Below are 20,338 nucleotides of genomic sequence, written 5' to 3'. Positions count from 1 at the left end.
CCATTTCTAGTTAGAATCCAACCCAGGTGGGTGGAACCAGAAATCTGATGACTGGTTTTTGGCCTATTATTTTTATATATTCTATTTATAAAATGCACTCATAGCATCCTCTAGACATACAAACCATAACAACAGCTGGCAATCTCAATCCAGTTCCCAACGGACAGATGTCCACATCACTAGTCACCATCACAACTGGCACTAATTGGCACCCTAGCTAGCAATCTCTGCAGATTGACTGGGCACGGAAACTGACCATTTGTTTCAATTTTAGGTATGGTCCCTCCAAATCGTGGTTGAGACACGAGGAGGGTTACATCCTCACAGCCCTTTCTATGCCTATGGCTGTCAATACAACACCTTCTCCCACCACTAAAATATATTTAAAAGCAAGAGAAACAATTTACATTAAATTTGAATCACATTTACCATTAATGTGTTTTTACGTCTTCCTAACTTTGCTAATTATTGAAGATATTTGTGATTTTAAAAGAGCAAATCCTTCCCAATCCACCTTCTCATTACTTGATCCTGCAGTGAATGCTTATTCTGTGTTTCAGGTTGCTGCCAAGCCAGGCACTATGGGTTTTCCTTTCCATGTCTGATTAACAGGCAGAAGTCACCAATCCTGAATTTTCTGTGCCCTCAGAAGGTCCAACAGCTGCCTCCAGCTGCATAGAGTCAGTCCCTTTCCTCTGCCTCTCAACTGATCAGTCACAGCAGTGCCCCTTCTGCTGAGAAGAATCAAAAACAGAGTTGCTAAATTCAATACATTTGCTATGGAAATGAAAAAGAAACACTGTAAGTAAAATGAGGACACCAGTCCACCAGCTGTGATGAAACTATACTGTGCTCTCCAGGCAGGTAGTTATGCCCAATAGATGAAAGTGGTAACACTTCTCATGCTGATATGGTACCAGACCCTAATTCAGTTCCACAAAGTTCTAAACATAAAGAGAAAAGTAGATACCTGGATGTCCATTGCATACCAAGCACTTGCAAGTGCAATGGCCACCCAATGTCAAAGTTGACAAAGTGGGACCCTCATCTTTCCCACAACTTTCTCCATATTACAGCATTGCTATTGTGACATTAGAGTTAAGGTTGAGATGGGGTTTCTCTACAAACCCCTGATCATCAATCACGCATAATCATGGCAAACTCAGAGTATTAATCATTTGGATGTACTACTGACCACAAAGGCAGTAAACGTCTTTTCTTCAGATGAAAATGAACTAAACCTCAGTGAAGCACTATAGATATACACTCACAGGGAAAGGTATCAACTGATGGGCTGGTCATATCCTACATGCCACTGATTCCTTGGGACCATCTCCATTCAAGACTTGCTTATGGACTGACACTGGACTCACAAAAACGTACTCTAGGCCAGAAATGTCTTCTTCCAATGAACGTGGAGTTCATTTTATCATGGTGACTGAAAGAGGAGACCAATGCTTTGGGACTCTGGAAACGTAAACCTGAAGACAGATGCCAAACCTTCAGGGTGATGGGACTTGCCAGGAATTTTCCTTACCCTACCCTGGAGCAAATGATATTCTTGTGAGAGAAGGGATCCTGTTTCTGGGCAGAAATCCCTATGTCCTGACTCAGATTTTAAGAGTTTCTTACTCAAGCAAGCTTGCGTGGAAGTAAAACATTAAAGTGGCTACAGTTGCCATTGAAATCAGTGGGAGTCTGCCTGAGCAAAGACTGAATAAAAACAGAGCAGGGACTTTAGGTTTTGGCTCTTTATTCTGGAATTATCTGGTTTATTTTATTAGCTCAAAATAAAACAAAACTAGGTGTTCATAGGATGATATAGATGGACAATACAGCTGCTCTAGCATACTGTATATATCAGGGATCAAGATGCTTTCCAGGCAGGGGCGGCTCCAGGCTCCAGCATGCCAAGCATGTGCCTGGGGCGGCAACCCATGGGGGGCGCTCAGCTGGTCGCCACGAAGGTGGCAGGCAGGTTGCCTTCCGCGGCTTGCCTGAGGAGGGTCTGCTGGTCCCGCGGCTTCGGCAGACCTCCCGCAGGCTGCCGCCGAATCCACAGGACCGGGGACCTCCCACAGGCAAGCCACCGAAGGCAGCCTGCCTGCCGTGCTTGGGGCGGCAAAATACCTAGAGCCGCCCCTGTTTCCAGGAATGAAGGAGATGCTAAGTCTAGTCATGTGGCCAGCAAGAATGCTCTAATGGTGTTTTGTGTCCCAGGGATACATATTGTTAGAGATGATAAGTTAAGCAGAACTGGAATTCTTCTTGGGAATCAGTCTCCTCACCAACAAGCCTGCCAGATGACTGTAAGAAAATGGAGATTTTCATTCGTCTGCTTGTTTGTAGCCAGTAGCCAACTTTCAGAGCAGTAAATTCATAACAGATGGACATTTCAAATAGCCTAAGCATTTCTGCCAAACCCTCCTTTGTGCAAAGAACTAAAACCGGTAACAAAAATATGATGCTGGGTCATCCTGGTGGCTCCCAGCTGGCCCAGAAGAGCTGGGTATAAAGAACTAATTGGCTAACCCCAGATGCAGGGCTCTGAAATGCCCTTTTCTTCCCCAAATGCTGTCACTGCGAAAAGTATTACGTCTTCAAGCTTGATCAGAGATTGTTAGACAAGGCAGAAGTCATCCAAAAAGTTACCTCTTCACTTCTGAACACTTGTGAAGTCTGCGTGCCCATGTGCAAAGATGAAAAGAATCTCAGCCATGGCTTCTGTTCTGTCAGAAGTTATTTGTGAAGAAGGACTTGATAAAGATCTGGCAGTTAGTATTGTAAGGATACAGGCATCGGTGCTCAGTTGCATGAGGGTCTGATGTACCCTGTGGGTCTGATCCTGTTCTCATTGAAGTCTGTGATTTTGCCATTGACTTCAGTGGGAGCAAGAGTAAACCCCCTGAAGGGACTCACTAAATAATAACTTGAATTGAGTTATTTAAAAGCTGCCTTTTCACCTTTAAAAGCTTTAGAACAGAGAGATACTAAGTTTTTCCAGTGAAGATGGGCACTTAATTCACTCAGAATGGTGAGTGTCATAATATTGATTATTAATAATAATGAAACATTTATTATTAGACAGCTAGCACATAAGGCCTGACTCACCGGTGACTGACACAGCCTTTACATTAGGACTCTTTCATGTTGGCAGAGTCAAAGCTGCACTAATGGACCCCAGTAAATGCCCCGAGCATAGGAGGAGTCCCAGGATGGCATGGGATTGGCACCCTGTGCAAGGCTCCTGCTGAGCCCTTGTGGAGTAGGGGGCATGCCAGAACAAAGGAGCCATGGCCAGGCTACACCTCAGCTATTACTGGCTGATGAAGGGGCCCATCAGGGCTATGGTCAGCCAAGTGCAAGTTAGGGCAGCCCCGCTGGCTGTTCCAGCCTCTGCCAGACAACCCAGCATGGTGGAGGCATACAGGTGACAAAGTTTTGCCTTATTGGGAGTCCTGGTGCCTGGCCCCAAGCTCAGCTCTGGTACAGGGATGAATTTGGCTCATAGTATCTGGGTGCATTTACATGGCTTAGCTTAAAGCCAAAAACATTTTCCAAGTATATGAAGCTAATACCCCACAACTCCCACTATGCAGAGATGAAGAAAACCTTGCAGGTAGCCTAAATGTACATAGAGTCACTTAGGGTGACCAGACAGCAAATGTGAAAAATCAGGACAGAGGTGGGGGGTAATAGGAGCCTATATAAGAAAAAGACCCAAAAATCAGGACTGTCCCTATAAAATCGGGACGTCTGGTCATCCTAGAGTCACTTCTCCTTTATAAGGTGGTTTGGAAAAGCAATCCTGGTTTTGTGCCTCTGGTGCCTTTTGAATTCCATCTCTCCCTGTTGTGTTTGCCCTTCTCCACAAAGGAGATGTGGCTGCAATCACTGCTATTGTAGAACCATTAAATGTTACCTTAAAGGAACCAAATCATTTGGGAAATAAGATTGCTTTCAAAATTATTGTTCAGGGGCATCGGAAAGGATTCAGGCCCCTCATTTCATTCTTTACAAATAGATTGACAGTTGCATTAAATATGCTTCTCCCCTTCAAATGAAATCACATTCCCCTACAACCAAAGCCCCTCATGAGATGAAAAAAAGAGATGCTTCTGGGCTTGGACTATGGAGTGTCTACCTGTAAATCGCTACACCCAGTATTTACTGAACATTACAAATGAAATATTTAAACCTCCATCAGTGCCTCTTTTGGCTACATACTTCTGCTTGTGGTCTTAGATGTGGATTAATAACATTTTCTTTGTATATGGCTCTTCCACATAGGCGCTAACCCCTGGAGCCCAGAACGTGACCTACAGCATAAAATCCAAGTTCTCATCCTGGTCTCCCACATGTTAGTGTAAAGCTGTGACCATTAGCCTGGATTGGAGCTGGAGGAAAATCAGTTTGTTTTATGTGTTTCAATGGTGTCACTGCAGAACCCTCATTTAGTTACATTCAATTTAATTATTAAAATGGGAATTGGAGGAGTGTGTGTATAAGGGAGGGACCATGTGTGGTGGAGAAGGGGAAAGCAATTGTGTAGAATCTTGGTCTAAGTTGTATATTATTTCAGATCGGCTGCTGACTTATCTACTACTGCTGTCCTATTAAGGCATTTATTGGAACTCTGAAGGCCTGAGAAGTTGCTAGGTGGCAATTAGGCTCCACCGCCTAGGAATCAAATGTGGACTGGAAAACCCTATTGTGTCTTGGATGGTGGCACTGAGATATAAACCACAGTTATTAAATTAAATCACTTTGTTAAATCATCCTCCTTCCCATGGCAAACGCCAGGGCCCTTGCAAGGGGAATATTTTCATTCAAACATAAATATCTAAAGTAACTATAAACAGAGAATGCAAGGAAGGACTGGCTGAGCAAAGTATGTAAACTATATAATGCTCAGTTCTGTTTGTGTTTGTCCAAGCTTGCTCCACTATGAAACTTCCTCCTAAATGGGCAGTTTTTAAACCTTGGATTTTTGTTGCCATATTAAAATACACAGGTTGCAGTGCAGAGTGTACATCACAAGTTACAGAATAGCAGCTAATCAGTATAAATGATGCGGCTGCAGCTTCTCTGACTACATCTAAACATCTAACGTCAGAGCCTCTAATCACATGTTGTCCGTTTCAGTCACAGAGAAAGATGTGAAGCCAGGAAAGGGCAGGTAGGGCCAATAGAAGAACTCTGCAAAGGCATAACTGGCATTTATTATGGGTTCATTATTCCAGCTGGCGCTTCAGCAGGCTTTCTTCCTGCTGTGACAGCCTCTTCACTGTAAAAACAACAAGGAGTAGGTGCCACAAGGACTCCTCTTTGTTTTTGCTGATACAGACTAACATGGCTCCCACTCTGAAACCTCTTCACTGTGAGAGTCCATGCAGGGTCAGCTTCTACAAGCTTTCTGTGGGAGGGATTCTCATTGAAGTCAATGAGAAGTCTGCACATGGAGGGCTTGCAGGTATGAGGCCTTGGACCACAGACATTCAAGAGTCTCAGATATGGCCAAAGAGCTAATACCCTGATTCATGCTCATTTGTTTAGTGATTCATCACTGCAAATACTAAATTTACAACACCACTTGAAGTCAACAGGAGCCTTTCCGTTGACTTCAACGGGCTTTGGATCAGGCCCTGTATCACCAACATTTGTGAATAAGTGAAAGTGTTGGTGGCTAACTCCTGGGAGGCTCAAAGCAGTTGAAACACCGCAGACCCCAACTGGCTCTCCACAGCCTGCAGAGATTTTCTGAGCAAGCTGAAGCTCTGCAGGGGCACTACTATATTTAAGCAGGAAAAGACAACTGGGGACTCTCTGTTGCTGAGTGCATATCGCGGCCTGGGTTTATTGTTCAGCCAGAGACTGAGAGGCAGAAACCCCTGGGAAGTGTCAGTATCCCCCACAGAGCACGCTCTTACTGTGATTAAAGGATCCCTCTGGACGCTCGAGATTAGAAACAAGAGACTAATGAAGTAACCGATACTATTCTGCCAGGAAAAGGAGTTAAAGAAAACACATGAACATTAAATCAAGTGGCTGGAATGAGGATATTGTGAATTAGTTTGCTGGAAAGGATGCTGGGAGGGAAACATTTCCAGAAAATCCAGTCAATTTTCTGTAATCTCCACGTCTGACTTTTTTTCAAAACTAGTCATAATGCTACTAAGTAGATCTGTCTCCTGTGTTCTACCTTAATAAAAGCATCACTCCCCCCAAGCCCAGATAATCTGTGCTGTGCTTAATTGCCTCACTTGTACTCTATTCCCTCCTAATGGTACATTTAATTCTAATGATAAATTGTCTAGATGTGCTGTATCTGCTGCAAATCCAATAAACACTTTTCAGCACTCACCCCTAATTGGTTAACTTTATTTAAATATTGGTTTCTCTTTGATTGTCAGGTTTCACTGGCGCTTTGCATAATTCCTCTCCCATAGCCTCTCACCACCACTTCTGACCTTTCTAAATCCTTGGGTATTAGAGAGGCTACATTCACAGAGTTTCCCAAATCTGCTGTGATCCATCTGGAGTCAGCTGGAAACAGGGGCGGCTCTAGCTATTTCGCCGCCCCAAGCACGGCGGCACGCGCGGGGGGGGGGGCCCTCTGCCGGTTGCCGGTCCCGCGGCTCCGGTGGACTTCCCACAGACGTGCCTGCGGAGGGTCCGCTGGTCCCGTGGCTTCAGTGGACCTCCCACAGGCGTGCCTGCGGATGCTCCACCGAAGCCGCGGGACCAGTGGACCCTCCGCAGGCACACCTGCGGGAGGTCCACCGGAGCCGCCTGCCCTCTCCTGGCAACCGGCAGAGCGCCCCCCGTGGCATGCTGTCCCAAGCATGTGCTTGGCGTGCTGGGGCCTGGAGCCACCCCTGGCTGGAAATCTGGGCCCCTTCTCCACTCGGGAGGGATTCTCTGTGGGCACAGCTGGTAGCTGTCACTTAAAAAGTGAAGTTGCTCAATTGACAGGCCTGCAGAGCTCTGCTACATACCCATGGAAAGCCTGCTCCTGCTCGCCTGGTCTTCAATGGGAGCAGGGTCTTCAATGGGAGCAGGGTCAGCACAACTATAACCCAGGCACCAGCAGTGCAAGGTTTCATACTCAGTTCCCTCCAGTGTGTCTCATCCTTATTCTGGAGCAGTGTTTCTCAAACTGGGGTCGCCACTTGTGTAGGAAAAGCGCCTAGCGGGCTGGGCCGGTTTGTTTACCTGCCCTGTCCGCAGGTCCGGCCGATCGCGGCTCCCACTGGCCGCGGTTCACCACTGCAGGCCAATGGGAGCTGCTGGAAGCGGCAGCCAGTAAGTCCCTTGGCCCACGCCACTTCCAGCAGCTCCCATTGGCCTGGAGCAGCGACCGCGGCCAGTGGGAGCTGCGATCGGCTGAACCTGCGGACGGGGCAGGTAAACACACTGTCCCGGCCCGCCAGGGGCTTTCCCTATACAAGCGGCAACCCCAGTTTAAGAAACACTGTTCTGGAGGGACCACCGGTGGGAGGTTAATTTATTCTCCATGCCCATTCAGTCCTAGGGCAGGTCTACACTACAGCCGGGATCAGGGCCAGCTCCAGGGTTTTTCCCTCCCTAAGCAGGGGGGAAAAAAAAAAAAAAGAAAGTCATGATCGGCGGCAGCTCCACCACGCCGCTTTCTTCTTTGGTGGCAATTCGGCGGCCGGTCCTTCCCTCTGAGAGGGACCGAGGGACCCGCCGTCGAATTGCTGCCAAACAGCCTGACGTGCAACCACTTCCCCTTGGCCGCCCCAAGCACCTGCTTGCTGAGCTGGTGCCTGGAGCCTGCTCTGGCCGGGATCCATGCTCTGAGATCAATGCACCAGCAGTCGATTTAGTGGGTCTAGTGAAAACCGGCCAAATCAACAGCAGATCGCTGAGTTTCTCCCATCGACCCCCAGCAATGTAGACCCTGTGGTAACTCGACCTAAAGTATGTTGACTCCTGCTACGTTATTCACATAGCTGGAGTTGCGTAGCATAGGTCGACTTACCGCAGTAGTGTAGACATAGCCGTAGGTCTCTCTTCTGAGTGCCTATTTGTGATGGTGTTATCTGTGTAACAGGAACTGGACTGAGATCATTTGCATAGACCACTGAATGGCACCAGGTATCAACTACTGATGTAGACTGGATTTGAGTTGTTGATGTAGAGTTTATAGGTTAGTAGCTCATTATTAGTACTCTGAGCCACCCAAAACTACTAGAGACTCCCCCATGTCCACCCCCAAACTGGCCTTTTTTATAAAAATGCTGCCCACAGTGCTGAGCAGCTCACATCAGTGCATCACTCTGGGCAGGGAACCCCAATTCTCCAGCTCATTAATTAACCACATAGCTTAGTGTACCAGATGGGTTTGTTGGACTTAAGGGTGACAAAATGTACTTCCAATAGCGTCCCTCACGCTAGGTTAATCACCAGTGGAGCACAGATGTTCTATGGCAATATTGATACTTGAGAGAATGCTGACAACACCAGCGAGACATCAGACTCGAGCAATATGCCATGGTTAGTAAAGCTGAGTTAGAAGTTCTAAGTCATCCTAGACATGGGACAAGGACACTCAGCCACAGGTAGCGCTTTAAAGGTCCTATCCTGCAAGGTGCTGAGCAACCCACTAATGTCAGTAGGCACCAAGGGTACTCAGGGATATATCATGACCTTGCAGGATCTGGCCCTAGAGGACAAATGGATCCATTTTGAAAAAGAAATGGTCACTGCTGTGGTTCCCAGCAGTTCTTCACGGTGATGGGAGAAAATTATTGTCCATTTCTATTAAAATGGTGATAAAGAAGGAATCTAGTATTTTGGATGCAGTGTTCTTTAATAGTGGTACATAACTCACTCGAGCAGAGTGTTGGTGGTGGGATGCAGGAGATGGGTAACTGAAGGAGATATGATAAATTTCTGCCTTCAGGAAAGCAGCTGGGGACCCAAAAAAGAATAGTTTTTAAAAGGGGGAAATTAGGGTAGAGGAGGGAAAGGAAAGGGCGAAACCTTGCACCTCTTTTACTCTATACAGAGGTGTCATTTGGCGCCACAGGGCAGCCCCTCCTAGCTTTTCATAGGTTTTTATGCTCCATTATGTCTTCCGGTCCTCCCACCATGACCCTTTCTCCCCCAACTTTGCAGGATATAATATAATCACACCATGTTCTATATGCTGAAATGACTTTGCTCCCTCCCCTTGAATTTTTCTGAAACGTTGCTCCTGATTCCAAAGCATGTAAGCCATATTTATCCTGATGTAACTCCACTGACTTCAGTGGTGTTATACCACAGCTGCAGCTGACCTCTAATTAATGCATACATGCCTCAAGATTATGATGAGCATATTTTTTTAAGTATCAAAAACCAAATTAGATATTAAGGCACTTTATAAAGGGAGCTTCATGAGGCATATTGAGACTCACTACATAGGTTTTGGCTTGAAAAAATGTAATAAGAACATAAAGCTGAGATTTTTCAAAGCCACCAGCAGGATTTGGAGTCCTATTTTCCAGTAATTTTTATGAGAATTGGGCATCCAAATTCCGTTGGTGACTGAGGAAATCTCACTATAAGTGTTTTCATGACACCTTTTCCAGAAAAACAAAGATAGGAGAATTTTTGGCTATAAACACTGCCCCATAGTAGTGTGAACCCAAAGATAACAGCGGGTGGGATTTTCAGAATTGCCTGTGTGATTTAGATAAACACAAGACAAGCTGTTCAGAGGTTTAATTCTGCTCTCACCACGTTCAGTTCATGTTTACTCTACAAATGTAGAATCTAATTGCACTCTACAATTTGAGTAAAACTGAGAAAGTAAACACAAACACATAAATGGTGAAAAGTAAGCCAGATTTGAAAGATTTGTTTAGTTATAAAATCCAAGGTATTACAAGTATATATCACATTATAAGAACATGAATAGAGGAGAATTAAAAAAAAGGAACTAAAAATAAATACATGTTTTTTATCTTGACAGTATCCCTTTAAAACATTCAGCTGAGTATAATTCATAACATCCCATTCAAACATCCTGTGTTTTGACTGGCCAACTGTGTGTATTCATGGAGGTTTATTGATATTACTGATGACATGATTCAACAAATGAGAAATGGGGTGTTAATCAAAGCCAGAATCTAATAACTCCTTAACTTTCTAGATGTTTGAATGGTTGACGCTAAAAAAGATTTGGGGTCATGGTGAATAATCAGCGGAACATGAGTTCCCAGTGCAATGCTGTGGCCAAAAGGGTTAATGCAATTCTCAGATGAATAAGCAGAGAAATCTCAAATTGGAGTAGAGCGGTTATTTCACCTCTATACTGTGGTGCAGCCAGTGCCAGAATACTGTGTCCAGTTCTGATGTCCACAATCCAAGAAGGATGTTGATAAATTGGAGAGTTCAGAGAAGAGCCATGAGAATGAGGAAAGGATTAGAAAACATGCTTTATAGTCATAGACTCAAGGAGCTCCATCTATTTAGCTTAACAAAGATACAGTTCAAGGGAGACTTGATCACAGTCTATAAGTACCTACATGGGAACACGTATTTGATAATGGGCTTGTCAGTCTAGCAGAGAAAGGTCTAACATCATCCAATGGCTGGAAGTTGAAACTAGACAAATTCAGACTGGAAATAAGGTAGAGTAATTGGAACAAATTACCATGGGTTGTGGTGGATTCTGCATCACTGAACAATTTTAAAATCAAGATAGGATGTTTTTCGAAAAGCTCCGCTGTAGGAATTATTTTGAGGGAAGTTACCTGGTCTGTGTTATATAGGAGGTCAGACTAGATGATCACAGTGGTTCCTTCTGGCCTTGGAATCTATGAATCTGGATCCTGATCTGCACTACCTGGCTGGTCACTATTGTAAAAAACCCATGTGCTGCAGACAACTGGCAAATTTATTAATCGCACGCACAGTGCTAGGTCTAGACCCCTGTTCCTTCTGCTCCAAAACCGCGGACTTCTTGCCCTTTAACTAAAGAAGAATGTCCTTACTTTGCAATTGTAATAGCCGTAGTCAGCCGACTCTCAACCTGGGATCAGTTGTAGTCTCTTTGAATCTGTTACCCATGGGTCCCCTACATACACCCACTGCCAAGCAATCTGACTGTTTCCAGCAGGAGTTCAGTTCACTCTCAGGGTCCTTTCTGACTCTTGAGTCTAGTCATGTTCACTTGCCTCTTGTCCCTGGCAGCATTCCCCAGGTCCCACCGCAGCTCACTGGATGCAAGGACCCCTTCAGCATCCTTCGTCCATATCAGGCTCATAATGCCAGTCTGCCCCAGACAAGGAAGGGGAGAAGGATGGGCTAGCAACTGCCTCAGACTGAGCTCCCCTTGCTAGCAGTCCCTGGCATCTTCCCTGCTCCTAGGAAGAAAACAAAGCCAACCCTCTAGTTTGTGTGGCCAGTCTCACCCTTTTAAACTCCACTTCTCCAAGTGGAGCTTGTTCTGCAGGTGCACATAACTGGCACTGCCTCAGTGCAGAATGCTCGTTAGCTTATCAGTAAGATGGGGGCATGTCCCATCACATAGTCCCTGTGGGCTAGCCACTAGAGGGCAACACTATATATACACCAAAACCCAGTACATTGCACTATAGAACTGATGGAATGCAAACCTTGGATCGGACAACGGAATTTTGGAGGAGTTTGGATCCAGATTTGAACTTTGTGGCTCAGGTCCAACTCTAATAAACCCAAGTAAGTTCCTCTCTGTGGCGCTCTGCCAAGATATCAGAATGGCCATCAACCAGCCAATATACAGGACTTCCAAAAGCCTTTAACACAGTTTATATAATTTGTGAGGATGGAGATCTCTACAGCATTCAGTTCTCCTAGGCTCAATAGTTAACCTGTCCCTGGATATCTGACTGCAATGGCCTCCAAGACAGTTTGCATTGTGCATTAAAATGACTGCTCGTTCTTTTGACGGTCAGATTGGATTCTGAATTAATTTTAAACTCTTATGAAAAAGATCTAGACCTGTGATACTCAGATTGACGCTTGCAAGCCGCTCTTTAATGTGCCTCTTTGCAGCACATGATACTGAAACACTGTGTGCTTTAATTATTAACCAATCAAGATGCTTTTACTATGTTATTAACCAATTGTAGTTAATAATAATACTTGGTCAGTTATTTTGCTGTGAATATATATATATATATATATTTCCCTATCATACTGTTTAAATATTAATATACTGTATAGTACTATAGTAAATGAAACAATGAATTCACACTACTGTGACTCTTTGGGTAATGTTGATTGCTAATTTGCCTCCTGAACCACTCTTTATCATTGATCTGGACATCCCTGGGGATGGCTCACTGAAGACATCCACTCAATTCACAGCAACCGTCAAACTAGCACATCAAATGTTAGGCTGTGTTGACATGGGGATAGGGAACAATGCAGAAACTATTAGAATGATGTTCAACTGACTGATGGCGGAGCCTCACCTTTCATACAATATTTGTTTTCAAATGATCTCATCTCAAAAAGGATACAGCAGAAATAGAAAAAGTCCCAAGAAAGGCAACAAAAATTATTAGAGGCTACACTGCGTGAATGTTTGCTATGAAATTTGAAACTAAAGCTGTGTCTACGCTAGGAAATTGTACAAAAAATTCCCACCACTGTTAGAACAGGCTCTGGATATTAGAACCAGCAGGAGCCCTCAGCCCTGATTCTCTTCTCACTTATACCAGTGTAAATCAAGAGTAACTCCTATGAAGTTAATGGAGGTATGCAGAGTTAAACCAGTGTAAGCAAGAGGATAATAAACCCCTGATGTAGAAAAAGGCTCTGAGAGCTTCCAGAACTTTTACCACGTGTTATTTAAACGTGCTGAATGGCTGCATTGAAACAGTTGAGAAAAATTGGTCTGGCTGAAGGATCCTTGTCTGCACTTGGCCATGGGGCTAACACCTGGTCAGCTGAACCTCTGACAGAACCTAGTATTGATAAGGCTACAGTGAAACATGTTTGGTTTCAGGTGTCATTACAAATTCAATGAAAGTACTGCTGAGGTTTGCAAACTTTTTGAACAAACCTGGGTCCAGTTAAGGTTTTACATGCAAATCATATGAAATTTGCTGTTATAAAGGAGCTCTCTAATTTTAACTACATTTTGTTTTGAAATTTTGAGTTAATTCACCAAGTTCACTCAGATGTGAGTGAAACCCCCCCAGATTGACAGTGAAGAACATGCACCTCCCCTTGCGAAATGAAACAGCCGAGTTCTGCACAGCACTGTTAGAGGCGAGCTAAGGACGGCATCCACATGAAGAGAGAATAAGGAGACATAGGGTAACATTTTCAAAAGTGCCTGTGTGATTTAGGAGCATAAGTACCATTATTCAGGCTCCTAAGTCACCTACTTGCTTTTGAAAAATTTACTCTAGAAATTATTTGGAAAGAAGAAAACTAAGAAGAGATATGACAGAGCTATCTATAGAATACTGACTAGTATAAAGACGACCTGTCAAATTCTCCAATTTACCCTTTCCTGTAATATGAGAACAAAATGGCACACAGTGAAACAGAAAGATAAAGATATATTTACTCTGTGGAACTCACTGCTGAGGGATATTACCAGGAGCTGAATTGACTGTGAAGATAATAATCAGAATAAAAACCAGACATAAACAGATGCAGCGAAGTGTTTCTGAATCAGCAGACAGCCTGAAGCAATAACTCTGAAAGGTATGAACGGCCCATGTCATCTGAAGCTCATGACAAGAGTTTAAATGTCAACATTGTCAACTATTTCACTATTTGATCAGTAGTTCAATTGTTCTACTGTTGATCAAATCATTCAAGAAAGGAGAGGGACAATGATATTATGAAGATCACAGAGTCTCAGGTGACAAGGGCATGGTTTGTGTGTGGGTTTAGGGGAGTATCGCTACTCCGACTCCCCCTTCTCCCTCCCCCATTTTCACCCTTGGATTTTATGGAGGCAAATATCTTAGTAAGAATCAAAAGAGAATACAACTAGCAACACCTGACTATAATTCACTATAAAATAAAAATGATAAAGGCTGTCAATCAATACTCAAGTTTTGGAGCAATGAAGACAAGAAGAAACGTTCCTCATTGGATAGTTGTACACAATAAGCCAATATTTCTCAAACTTGTTCCGCCACTTGTGCAGGGAAAGCCCTTGGCAGGCTGGGCCAGTTTGTTTACCTGCCCAGTCTGCAGATCCGGCTGATCGTGGCGTCCACTGGCCGCGGTTTGCCGCTGCAGACCAATGGGAGCTGCTGGAAGCAGTGGCCAGTAAGTCCCTCAGCCCGCATCACTTCCAGTAGCTCCCATTAGCCTGGAGCAGTGAACCGTGGCCAGTGGGAGCTGCGATCGGCTGGACCTGCGGATGGGGCAGGTAAACACACCAGCCCGGCCTGCCAGGGGTTTTATCTACACAAGCGGCGACCCGAGTTTGAGAAACACTGCAATAAGCTAAGTGAATTTATGTGAACTTTACATTTTCCTCCAAAGTTCCCAATATTTGCCACCGTCAGAGCTTGGAGGCTGAACTGGACTGGAGGGACCATTGATTTGTTCTGTTATGCCAATTCCTAAATTCACCACCAGCCCCTCTGTGTCTATGATTATAGTGATAGGCTGATACAGGAAGAGGGATGCTTCTAAATTTTGTGTCATTATGTGTATGTTGCTCTTGCTCTGTTGTTTCCAGGGGAAGCGGATTGTCAGTGAGAAACGGAGTTCAGAAGGCCTCCTGAGTCAAGGTGGGGACCCAGACCTGAGCGAGGAAGAGGTGGATCACCTGGTAGCTCTCCGCAGAGGGAGACGGATGCAGATTGCCATCACCATGGACAACAAGGAAAAAGTGAGTGCATTCCGGCAGCAGGCCAGTTGGAGATAGTGTTTTTTAGTAGTGTGGGAGTTATCAGGGCTAAAGCTGTCTGGCTAGCCTAGCTCAGGAGACAAGGCCATAGGCCCTGATCCACGTTCCCTTCTCTGTGATCCTAGCTCTATCTATCTCCAGACTTGTTCAGTTTTGACCTCAGCAGATTCTTCAACATGATCCCCAAAGGAATCTCATATGATGCTTCTTTGAGGGGAACAAGGGGAGGGGCAGGCATTGCCATGTACTTGCCTTGTATTTAAGAAGGAAAGAATGCAAAAGTTATCATCTTTTAGAGCCACAGGCCTCAGGGACACCTAAAGCCAGCTTTCCACCCAGGGCCATGGTGTAGGACACGGTCAAAGAGCCCTATCCCAGGCAGACAGACAGTACAACTTAAAAGTTAATTGGGGTGGGCAATATTCATGTCCAAAACAAACTGATGTCACCCATGGGGCAGCCCATTTGATGATTTTGTTGAACCTTTTAGATTTTGGAAACACGGACCAAATACTCTATTGCAAACTCCTTCCTCGCAAAAATGATGTATCTCAATACAAGAGAATACAGAGCCAAGCAAGAGTGTGCCTCCAACACCCAGTGCTCAGGATCATGAAAGATAACAAGAGAAAACATAAAGCTAAAATACACAAAACAAGGTTGTACATAAAGGTCAAAGGCAATTTCCCTCAGTGGGACTGCAGCCAAAGTGTGCTGCTAATTGCCTAGGGTATTCCCCAGCTTTTTCTCCTCCCCACTGAGAGTTTGACTAGAGATACAGGACCCTACTATCTGTTTCCCTATGGTCACTTTACATTGAATGTCATAGAGAACCAGATAAGTCAGCAAATTGAGCAACCATTGAATACTCAGCAGTGCAGGGGGTTTCCATGGTAGCACAGAACTAGTGTAATAGTTCTACAACACAGGCCCTGCCGAAGGGAAATTGTCAGGGCATGTTTGGGGGATAGGGGATGTAGCCTGTGCACCAGTGTGCTGAGGCTATTCTTGCCTGCGCAAACAGCCCTTGGAGTAATTGAAAACCAATGCATATATTAGAGCAACCTCAAGGCTGCTCTATCTTATGCCATGGGGATTGGTAAAAGCCATGTTTCCCCTCCCCCTATTCCTGCCCAAAGTGTATCTCCTGAAGATCTAATAATCAGAGCCCTAATGTTTGAGAAAAAGGAGCTGCATTCATAACGCTCTATCTCCTCCCCATTCAGTGCCCTACCTGCTACCTACAAGCTACACTTTGCCATAGTTAAAGCTAAACAGAGGACACTTAGAAAATTAATAGGAATTTGGGGGGGGCATGCTCAGTAGGGATCATTGCTGCTTCATAAAGGGAGCCTGCCTTCAAATTCTCCTCCTCCAAAATGTAAATATATGCTGCAATTCAGTTTTCAGGCAGACTCAGGAGAAAGTCCATAACAGCCCAAAAGGCTTGGCTTTCCCACCCCTCAAATAACTTTCTAATCACGCTGTTCTACCACACTTTAAAGACAATGTTCCCAATTAACTTACCTAACTGGGTATCCCAGGGAGAGGAGCCAACATTTCCCTGTCACTGCCTCCTATTCTCCATTTGCAAATGGCCACAGTGTATTCAGTGGACTTTGTCAAAATTTAATCCAGATAATCCCCAATTAATGCTTCTCTGCAAACACTCAGCCTGTGCTGTCCTCCTCCGACACCAGTGTTCATGTTTGAATTTTGAAATAGAAGCAAGTGGTCTGGGTAGGAAAGGAGAGAGAACTTGCACTCCTGCGTTCTGGTGGACACGTGCGCACGAAGGGGTGGCCATGAGAAATGACAAAGTGGGTGCCATTATCCACCCTGAGAAGAATTCCACAAAGTCATTTGGTCACATTCACCGCTTTGCTGCTGCACAGCGAAGTGTCAAATGCATAGGATAGGTGCAGAAAAAACAAAACTGGAGCTTAATATAAAAGAGTCTAAATACTGCACCTAGTGTACAGAAGCAAGAAGTACATCACTAAGCAGCGTTTAAGAGTCTGAAGGCAATGAAAAGGAAGAATTAAGAATGTTGTATGATTTCACCGTCTCCTTATTGGTGGGTTAGTGCAGTCAGGCTGAGTCCTGAACTAATGACACTGTCATGATCTCACTTTAATAAAAAAAGCCACCTCTATTTATTACTGGCAAAGAGTACAGAGGCAGCGCCCCTCCTGCTGTTGGTACAAAGAGCTTCATTCTCTCCCCAGGCAGAGAATTCTCAGAGTTACTTCCTGAGACAGGCATCCTGCCCCTGTACAAAGAGCCATGCTCTTTAGGAGATGTCTGTCGATATGCTAAAAAACACCCAGTCACTCAGCCAGCAAGCAAACAAGGAGCTACCATTCTGACCCTCAGAGAAGGCAGAGTGGAACTGAGAAAATGAAGGTCCTAACAGAAACTACTGGACAGTAGATTCTCAAACCCTGTGCTCATTTTAGTTAAATAGGTTTTTAAAAAAATGTTTTTGTAGATTGACTAGTTGTTAAATCAGCCATAATATAAAAAAGGTGATTGAGCTGACTTCTGAAACCCTAATTTCCAATAGTTATTAGTTGAACCTCAATATTCTACATTCCAATCCGCTGCATGAGATTCGCCCACCTATTGGGAAATACAACGCTGTCTCCTCTACCTTGTTAATTATTAGTATTTGATTTGTAACGTGGTAGCACCTGGAGGCCCAGGCCCATTGTGCTGGACGCTATACTGACATATCACAAAGAGATGGTTCCTGTCGCAGAGAGCTTAGAACCTAATGCTATGTGTGTACTGCAGCATGGTGTAGAATATGGGCGTGTGACTTGCAGCATGCACCAAAGTGCTGTGCTGCAACTGCCCTGTATGGATGCTGCTAGCATGAACTACAAGGTCCCTAGTTTGCATTAATGTCATCCTCTTCAAATAGGACTATGTTAATGTGAACTAAGTACCTATTAGTTCACACCAGCAGCATCCCCACAGGGCAGTTACAGCACAGCACTCTTTTGAGTGCAGCAATTCTCACCCCTGTAGTAGTCCAAATTGCAGGGGCATGTAGACAAGCCCTAAGTATGAGATGAGAGACAACGGATTGCTCTGGGTGTGTCTACACTGCAATTAAAAACCCGCAGCTGGCCCGTGCCAGTGAACATGACCTATGAAGGAAGGCTGAAAGAATTGGGTTTGTTTAGTTTGGAAAAGAGAAGACTGAGAGGGGACATGATAGCAGTTTTCAGGTATCTAAAAGGGCGTCATCAGGAGGAGGGAGAAAACTTGTTCACCTTAGCCTCGAAGGATAGACCAAGAAGCAAGGGGCTTAAACTGCAGCAAGGGAGGTTAAGGATGGACATTAGGAAAAAGTTCCTAACTGTCAGGGTGGTTAAACATTGGAATAAACTGCAGAGGGAGGTTGTGGAATCTTCATCTCTGGAGATATTTAAGAGTAGGTTAGATAAATGTCTATCAGGGATGGTCTAGACAGTATTTGGTCCTGCCATGAGGGCAGGGGACTGGACTCGATGACCTCTCGAAGTCCCTTCCCATCCTAGAATCTATGAATCTATGACTCAGGTTGCGGGGCTGTTTAGTTGCCGTGTAGACTTCTGGGCTCAGGCTGGAGTCTGAGTTCTGGGACCCTCCCACCTTGCAGGGTCCTAGAGCCCAGGCTCCAGCCCAAGCCCAGAAGTCTACACTGCAATGAAACAGCCCCACCGCCCACACCCTGTGAGCCCATGTCAGCTGGCATGGGCCAGCTGTGGCTGTCTAATCGCAGTGTAGACATACCCAAAGGGAACACAAGGTACTACTGAGACAACTGCTTGATAAGCAGTACTCAGCCACAAGCAGCCTACAACCAATGAGTCACAGATTTGGAAACAGCGTAGTTAAAGTATCTGAGGGGTAGCCGTGTTAATCTGGATCTGTAAAAAGTGACAAAGAGTCCTGTGGCACCTTATAGACCAACAGAAGTACTGGAGCGTAAGCTTTCGTGGGTGAATACCCACTTTGTCAGACGCATGGTTAAAGTGTGTAGCGTCGATGGGACCTCACCAAGCCCAGTCTGAGGGATATGCATAGGTTCCTCACTATGCTACAGATGTTAAACATGTGGTAACTAGAATCAGTTAGACATGCAGTGCAGATGGAGCCTAAAATGACAGCTGCCCCTTGTCCACCTGCAGTTCAGCTTGCACCTGTTGCACCTAGAAACATTTTCTGAAATGGTTTTGTCCAGCCTACACTGTCACTTCAGTCATTTCTGATACAGATTTGGGAGGGAGCATTGTCAGCAATGCATCCATTTACTAGTGCTGACAGGACTCCAAAAAGCCAAAGACAGATACATCTGTCTCTCCCACTCTGCCGCCGATTAACCTCCCTCCTGAGAGCACTGGTGTGCATCAGGCTAATTAATAGTAAGAACACAGGAATGAATTCATTAATATTTTTTGGTCTGACTATCTCAGAGTAGTTCACAGAGGTGAATAAGTACATTAACCCATTTTACAGATGAGGAAACTGAAGCACAGAAAGGTTCAGTGACTTGTCCAAAGCCACAGAGAAAATCTGTGACATAATCAGGTTCCAATGACTAGGGTGCTAGTCTGGAACTCAGGAGATTTGCCTTCAATTCCCTGCTCCCCCACAGACTTCTTGGGTGATCCCAGGCAAGTTATTTTCTCTCTCTGTCAGTAAGCTGGGGATAATAGCACTTCCCTACCTCACAGGAGCATTGTGATGATAAATACACCACAGAGTGTGAGGTGCTCAGATCCTATACTAATGGGGATGGTTTAACTATCTCAGGGAGAGAGAAGAGAATCCTGATTGGCAGTCCCTGTTTCTAGCCTTTAGAAACACTGCGTCCTCCTGTACCACACAGCCCAGGCGGGAGGCACAGGGCTGGCTTTGTGCTTGAAGGGGCAGCTGCATTATTTGTGTTCTCTAGTGGAGATTAAATGTCGCTTTGAACTGCGCTCTAGCAGCCTGAGATTGACAGAGCCTTGGCTACATTCTGCTGATGCGGGGGGCCATTCACTCAAGCACTGCACAATTCAATCCGCCTGATTCAGCAGCAGCTCTTGCACTCTGCCCTCTTCTCAGCGTGGTATCCGCAGGAAGAAAGCATGTCTCTGTGCTGTCGACACTGTGCTGCATGCCATGAGTGGGGGCATGGGAGGGTCTTACACAGTAAGATGGGCAGGTCTGTTCCTTTTCGCCTGCACGGCTCGGGGTGTAGAATGGTTGACAGGACAGCAGGGAGCACAAAGAGACAATGAAATTGAGATTGTAAATCATGCTGGGAGAGTTGGTAAGCACGGCTGGCAGAGTCGCTTGGCTCTCACGGGCAGTGCCTGCCTTTGCGTTTCCATAACACCATGCCGTTTGTCCTCGAGCCAGGGAGCCACTCCACCTCACAGCATGAAATAGATATTGGGATTGCTGAAGCATTTTAAA

General features: G+C 45.1%; 1 protein-coding gene and 1 long non-coding RNA gene across 5 annotated transcripts in view; one reads left to right on the top strand and one right to left on the bottom strand.

Annotated features, from left to right (window-relative positions):
- Positions 1-20,338, top strand: part of CCDC9B (coiled-coil domain containing 9B) — a 102,806-nt gene that overhangs the window by 14,675 nt on the left and 67,793 nt on the right. For all 4 annotated transcript variants that reach the window (XM_045016542.1, XM_045016544.1, XM_045016545.1 and 1 more), the window contains exon 5: positions 14,711-14,863. In XM_045016542.1, the coding sequence (XP_044872477.1) occupies positions 14,711-14,863 (153 nt within the window). The remainder of the gene's footprint in view (positions 1-14,710; positions 14,864-20,338) is intronic.
- The window catches only part of LOC123370209, a 31,868-nt gene that overhangs the window by 9,942 nt on the left and 1,588 nt on the right, over positions 1-20,338 (bottom strand). The gene's annotated exons all lie outside the window — the stretch shown is intronic.

Source organism: Mauremys mutica, chromosome 4, assembly GCF_020497125.1.
Source record: "Mauremys mutica isolate MM-2020 ecotype Southern chromosome 4, ASM2049712v1, whole genome shotgun sequence".
In the NCBI taxonomy this organism is placed as follows: domain Eukaryota; kingdom Metazoa; phylum Chordata; order Testudines; family Geoemydidae; genus Mauremys; species Mauremys mutica.
Note: the sequence above shows the minus strand (reverse complement) of the source record. Positions and strands in the feature narration are given on the sequence as shown.